The following is a 6703-nucleotide window of genomic DNA, read 5'->3' on the forward strand; positions in this document are numbered from 1 at the left end:
AATGAACCAACTTAATTTTTTTCTCAGCGCCACGCAGGGGAGGCTTGCACTAACATTGATCGCAGCGCTCTCTGTGTGACTGATTAGGGCTCCACATGAAGTCAAATGAATTGCAGCTTCTCAAATAACACACAGAGACAGATAAAACACCGGGATGACAGTGTTACATTAGGACAGTCTTCTGCCATTAACATTTTCCCAGCGTGAGCGCCTCGAGGAGGGGTCGCAGGTTGCCATCGCGGTGGCGGCGGTCCTGGCTGGCATGTGGAGGCCGGAGAGATCGCCCAGTCACTGTGGATCAGTCTCCATGAGCTGATCAAAGGCGTTTGACTCCTGCCACGCGGGGTGCTGATTGCTTCCATGCACTCACTGACACCACTCAGCTAGGATGAAGACACCCTAATTCAAATGGAGAGCATTGTGAGAGAGAAATAAAGCTGCAGTGTTTTGTTTTTTTCCTCTCGGCAACCTTCTGTCTTTCTTTGTTCTGTCTTTTTGTTTGTGTCTCCCTCTAGAGATGACCTTATATCGACTGTGTGACATTGCTGGTTTCAAGGAGGCTCTTTGTTGTAAGAGATCTTGGTCTGGCCCATTTGAAGAGTCTGGACCTCCATCTCAACACTTTACGAAGTCGCTGGAGGCAGACGATGCAAAATAACTTTATTTTGGCAAAGACAGAAAATAAAATCCAGGCAGACACCTGGGTCCTACTGTTGAACACACGTTATATTAGCATTGTTATAGCTAAAGCCTGCTTTTCTTATTGGTAGACCTAGGTGAAGGACGATAACCACCTCCCGTTCTTTGTTGTAACCCTTTTTCGCACAGGTTTCCTCACGTGTCCATGGTTGGTCCCCTGCACTACATTTACCGACACTTGACCTTGTTAGTTTTCTAGCACGTGAGAAGGGAGTTTTACCTTTGTCCATTTTTGTAACTTCGTACCCCATTAACTTCAGAGAATAAGAAGAATAACCTACTAAAAGAGGCTTTTTGTTTCACCTTGATGTTCTTTATTCCACATTTTGTTAGGCTTTGTTCTTTTTTAATTTATTTCACACACAATATGCTCTTAACATACAATACCATAATGATCCCATTCATATTACTTTACTACTACATTGTGTAGTATTGTATTTCATGCAACATATCCTATCTTAAGGGAAGATGGATTAATTTGTAAATGTTCCCTTTAACCTGCGCTCACTGGCAAAGCCATATTCACAATGTCAATGGCAGCCTGGCACTAGACTTTATGTGAAGGTGGAAGTGGATCCACATCAGTGAGCATGGCTAATGGTCTGAGTGAGAGCAGCAAGAAACTGTCTGGAGGCAACACTCATATTCCTCAGAGAGTAGGAGTTTATCACATTTCTATTTAAAATTCCAAAAAGCAGTTATAAAGGGGGTGTGGGGATCCCCAGTCGTTGCCCTCGACCGGGCTGTTTCAGGTAACCAGACTCTTTGTTGGTCGCTAAGCAAGAGGGATCAATATCATATCAGGGCCCAGCGGAACACCTGACAGTTCAATTTCACAGCAAGCCTCAAAATCAATACCTTTGAAATAGTTTTGGACTCTCCTAAAGGCAACCCACTGGAGTTAACCTATGGTGTCATTAGCCCGGGTCACAGCGTGCATGGTCATTACACTGTGTAACAATAAATGTTCATAAAAGACGACACGCTCCGTCCTCTTGTGCTTGACTGCAGCCTCTAATTGAAGTAAATTCATTCACGAGGGAGCGGCGCCTGATCGACCGGTTTCTCGCTCCTCTTTGTAATCGACGTCCAGGGGAATACGGGGAAGAGCTGGCCTGTCAGGACTCTCTACTGGGCACAAAGCGCAGGAAATTGAACAAGGTTTTATCAAGCAGAAAATGTGTTAAAGGGTTTGGTTTGTGTTGTTTACCCTTGAAACATAGAAGTACTTAGGTTGTTTATACAAGTGCTTCAGATAATCACCACCGAAAAAGTGTTTTTCAGACTTGTTGAAGGAAGAACAATGGACATCAATCTTGATCGCTACTCATCATTTCATAGCCAACAGTGTGGTGGCCGAAAGGTGCAAACACATTACAATGGCCCACTTCCATTAAAGAGGCGCTATTGTGCTTTTTGGGGTTTTCTGCAAAGGATAAAATCCCTGTGTTCCGTCCAGAGGGAGTTTCTCTCCCACACACTCCTCTCCCCCCTCCCCCCCCCGCCGCCTGAAACGCATTCATTGGACTCCTTTTTTTACTTCACTCTGTAACACTCACTCCTCTATTGGCAAGCGCTCCAACACATTGTACGTGATAGGCTAAGCGGTTGACCAATCATAACAGAGCCGGCCAGCTAACCAATCAGAGCAGACTGGGCTCTGGTTTCAAACAGAGGGTGAAAAGAGGTGCTGCAGCACAGGCAGTATGAGAAAATTAAGTCTTTTTGAACATTAAAGCATGGAGACAATGTCACAGTAGAGACACTAAATACTAATATGACCTGAATACAAGCAAAATATGACCTTATTTTAGAATTCTAACTAAAAACACATTTGAAAAATCAGCCGAGAGAGCCCAGAAGTGTTTAATGCTAACTCATTTCTCAGGTTTGGCACTCTTTCATAGAAGGTACCCTTTCAAAGATATTAGAAAGAAACCTGATAGTAGGTCGTTTTCTACTTTTTATAGCTGTAAAAGAAATACAAATACAACTTTTTATTTTCTGATGTACTGTATTTTTTATGTACTGAAGTAGCTCCTGTTCCCTTCACTCTGGTGGCAGTGAAGGCACCAGAGAAGACACTCCGCCTGCAGCATTTTTTTTAAATGTGAAGTAACTGCTAGCTTGTAATCCCAGATTTACCAGCACTGATAAGGAGCAGCCTCTCGGGTATTAACTGCTATCTTCACATTTAACACAGTCAGTTTGTGCTTACTGAAGAAATGCCAGTGTCTTTTGACTCCCAGCAACTGATGTACATTTCTTTTACAGACTTAAATATTGCAGAAGTATAACTTTTATTCATAAATATCTGTGTTTCAGACAGGGAAACCCCCTGTGGAGAATCTGTTCTCAGACCTGTGTGATGGAAGACGCCTGCTGGAGCTGCTGGAGGGGCTGTCAGGACATGAGCTGGTATGAATACACACACACTCACTCACAGGAAAATACTTTAGAATCAGGAACGTATCCACCCACATAGAAACAAACATGTTGTCAGTAATTTAGTAGTCCAAAAGTAGGGGTTTGATAAGAGAGTCATGTCGATTCTGATTGTTTTTTGGCACATTGCTGAAAATAAACCTGGCCTGTATTGATGGTTCAAATGTGTCCCTCCTTATGCACAAACAACATTCACAGTAGCAGATTAAAACGACAGCATACAAAATTATCATATTGAAAAAAAGTGGGAAAGTACTCTCTACTCTGTATGTGTTTTAATTGTGTTTGTAAGCCCTCTTTACAAATAGTTGTTATTTTTTACACGCTGTACTGTACAATTGATTGACAACTGAAAGAACCAAAAAGAGACAAAGATTCCTCTGGGCAACCGTTGAATAAGAATATAAGAAATCAGCAGTCATTGCTAAACAAAAAACTTGAAGCTTAGAAACATGTTAGAAGATTTATGAGGGAAAATGCTTCTTGTTTCAGTGTCAACTACACAACAATGCCACTAACCTGCTTGAACTAATAGGTTATTATAGGGTTAGCACTATTAAATCTGTATCAGGGACTAAACAAACTCTGGACTGACACATCGCAGTTTAAACCTCTTTAATCTAACAAAGTGGACTGCAGAGGGCCTGAAGAAAAACCCAATATTAGGACCCATTTGTGCGTTAATAATGATTTAGGGTCACTGGACTTCCAACAGTATTTCTCCCTGTCAAGCAACACTGTAGGGAAATCGACTAAATGAAATTTTGAATCATTTCATTCTTTTTCCTTTTGGGCCAAAAATCAAATTTAAGAAATGCATTTAGTGTCTGAATTAACTGTTTTCATATCTGTTTAAATTTCCCCATGGCATCACCAGATACAGCACTTTCCAATTTTGCACAAATCAGTACTTTTTGAAACATTGAAAAGAAATCGGGCCAATATGTTGCCAAGACATGCTCACTATCTGTACTTGTATCCTGAGAGGTACTGCTGTAGTTTCCAGGAGATATGGAAAGATTGCAGAGTATGACACATTTTGTATCACACATTGATAACTCTGCTGATTATACAGTTTTAAATCCACGTCAGAGAACACTTCACCCAGTATGTTAATTGCACTCCTTATTAGTAACTAAATAAATTGTATTTTTCCACCTGACTGACTTGGTAGATTGTAACTGTTATTATGTTAAACTTCATATATATATATTGGGAGGGATGAAACCCTCTTTAATGGTCACACATGCAGAGCACACAGCACACAGAGTGAAATGTGTTCTCTGCTTTTAACCCATCCTAGTACCAGGAGTCTAGTACTAGGAGCTAGGGGTAGTAGGAGCATAATGCCTCCCATCCCACCACTCTGAACCAAAATCATCACTGGTACATTTATAAGCTGGTAAATAAATGCCAAATGTCAAGATTAACATACTAATCTGCTTCTTAGAAGGAAACATACACACAGCAGCGCGGCCCACTGTGGTAATCAAACTTCTACTCCCACCTTGTTTTCATTTCCCCCTCCAGCTCTCTTCACCTCCTGCGCCTTGTCTGTTTGCTGGAATCCCTCCCTCCTCTCTTCTTCAATCTCCTCTCATTCTCTTTATGCCTTCTTGTTATTCTCACTTATTTTGTCTCACTCTACCCCACTTCTATCTCAGGGAAAGATGTTATCATCCTTGTCCTTTGTTTGATACCATCTCCTATTGTAATGGCAAACAGACACATTAAAACACACTTTTATTGTAATGTGGTTGTTTGTAGCACTTGTGGATGCCCCTGAGCAAGGTCTCTTTATGCCTCAATAACCTCCACTGTCTGGTCTATGTGTGTGTGTGTGTGTGTGTGTGTGTGTGTGTGTGTGTGTGTGTGTGTGTGTGTGTGTGTGTGTGTGTGTGTGTGTGTGTTTTTGTGTGTAGGTGAGGTTGGAGAGAGGATTCTCGCGCGTTCATTCGCTCAACAATGTCAACCGTGCTCTGCAGATCTTGCAGAAGAACAATGTGAGTACATGTATTGACGTATACATATTTCTCTTCATCACCGTGTGAGTTCATTATAAAAGGCTATGGATTTGACTGCATTAATAAAGCCTAGATATAAATCAGTGGTTGGATTCAGACAGTGAAATGCTTAAATTGCAAGGCCTTTCATGTTTCTCTCTATCCTCTCCGACTTGCCACATACCTTTTACACCCGTCTCCTCCAGGATGCATTTATTTTCCTGTCTAAGAAAAACACCCCTTCTTACTCTCTTTCTTATTGGGTATTTTGCCCATACCACAACTAATCTTTTGCCATTATGTTGTCTTGCCTTGATTTCCCTTCTAATGTATAATTGTCTATCTTTATAAGAATATATTAATTAAGTGAAGATCGCTAAAATGTGTGTTACCACACCATGCATTTAAAAATAGCAAAGACAGATTGGTTATACATTTGTATTGCATAAGGTCATAGTCTAAGTCATGGGTCGGCAATAGGTGGCAATAGGTGGTACCTACACCTGAAGAATGCTTATTTTACTTTTATCCATGTTGAGAGTGAATGACACACAGAGGTGTAGGTACCACCTATTGCCACCTATTGCCGACCCATGACTTAGACTNGGGAGGGGAAAATAAATGCCAGTTTTCATTGGGTTATGGCCAAAACCGCCGTGCCACTCAAAGCCAGGGCCGCTTGTGTCATTTTTCCACTGTGTTTCCATGGTATATTTTGACAGGCCATTCCAGCTAAGCTTCGATAAATAGGGCTACGGCTTTTTTTCGTCTTCCATTTATTTAGTTTCCATCTAGAATGTGTTACACTAAAGAGGAACCCATGCTGATTTATGTGGCTGGCTTAAGACTTGTATAACCAACGGGTCAAGGCACTGAAATCTAAAGGTTTTTAATATTCATCCCATCTAACTGACTGTATGGTGCTGTATTGTTGCTGCAATTAACCTCTTGCCACATTGGTAGTTGCTGTTATGGTTTTGTGTCTTTATATCACTGTTGTACGGTTTGCCAACACGTTACAACGGTCAACACATATCCAATGGGAGGAACACGCTGCTGTTACAAAAACGATGCAAATATAAAAACGCAAATGTGCTAAAACACATGCAAATGAAGAATCATCCTCACCAACTTGATGAAACAAATGATGAAACAGATTAACTCTCCCAACAGTGACAGTTGGGTGGATTTTAAAATCCCTGAATGTCAGCAAGCGCTTTGTATTGTCAAGTTGGTAAAGATGTTTCTTCATTCACAAGTGTTTTGGAACAATTTATTTTTACTGTATATTTGCATCGTTTCTGAAGCTGCAGCACGTTTCTCTTAAAGGGGCCCTGTTCTGCACATTTTCAGGTGTCTCTACGGTGACATGTCTCCATGCTTTAATGTTCAAAAAGCTCTCTTTTCTCATACTGCCTGTGCTGCAGCACCTCTTTTCACCCTCTGTTTGAAACCAGAGCCCAGTCTGCTCTGATTGGTTAGCTGGCCGGCTCTGTTATGATTGGTCAACCGCTTAGCCTATCACGTACAATGTGTTGGAGCGCTTGCCAATAGAG

General features: G+C 41.4%; 1 protein-coding gene across 1 annotated transcript in view; it reads left to right on the top strand.

The window, feature by feature from the left end:
* Positions 1–1289: 1289 nt before the first annotated feature.
* LOC104966506 (dystrophin-like) overlaps positions 1290–6703 on the top strand; it is a 26008-nt gene continuing 20594 nt past the window's right edge. The window contains exons 1-3 of the mRNA XM_010795692.1: positions 1290–1355; positions 3010–3117; positions 5067–5147. Of these exons, the coding sequence (XP_010793994.1) occupies positions 1290–1355; positions 3010–3117; positions 5067–5147 (255 nt within the window). The remainder of the gene's footprint in view (positions 1356–3009; positions 3118–5066; positions 5148–6703) is intronic.

Source organism: Notothenia coriiceps, unplaced genomic scaffold (assembly GCF_000735185.1).
Source record: "Notothenia coriiceps isolate Sejong01 unplaced genomic scaffold, NC01 NC01_scaffold00037246, whole genome shotgun sequence".
In the NCBI taxonomy this organism is placed as follows: Eukaryota; Metazoa; Chordata; class Actinopteri; order Perciformes; family Nototheniidae; genus Notothenia; species Notothenia coriiceps.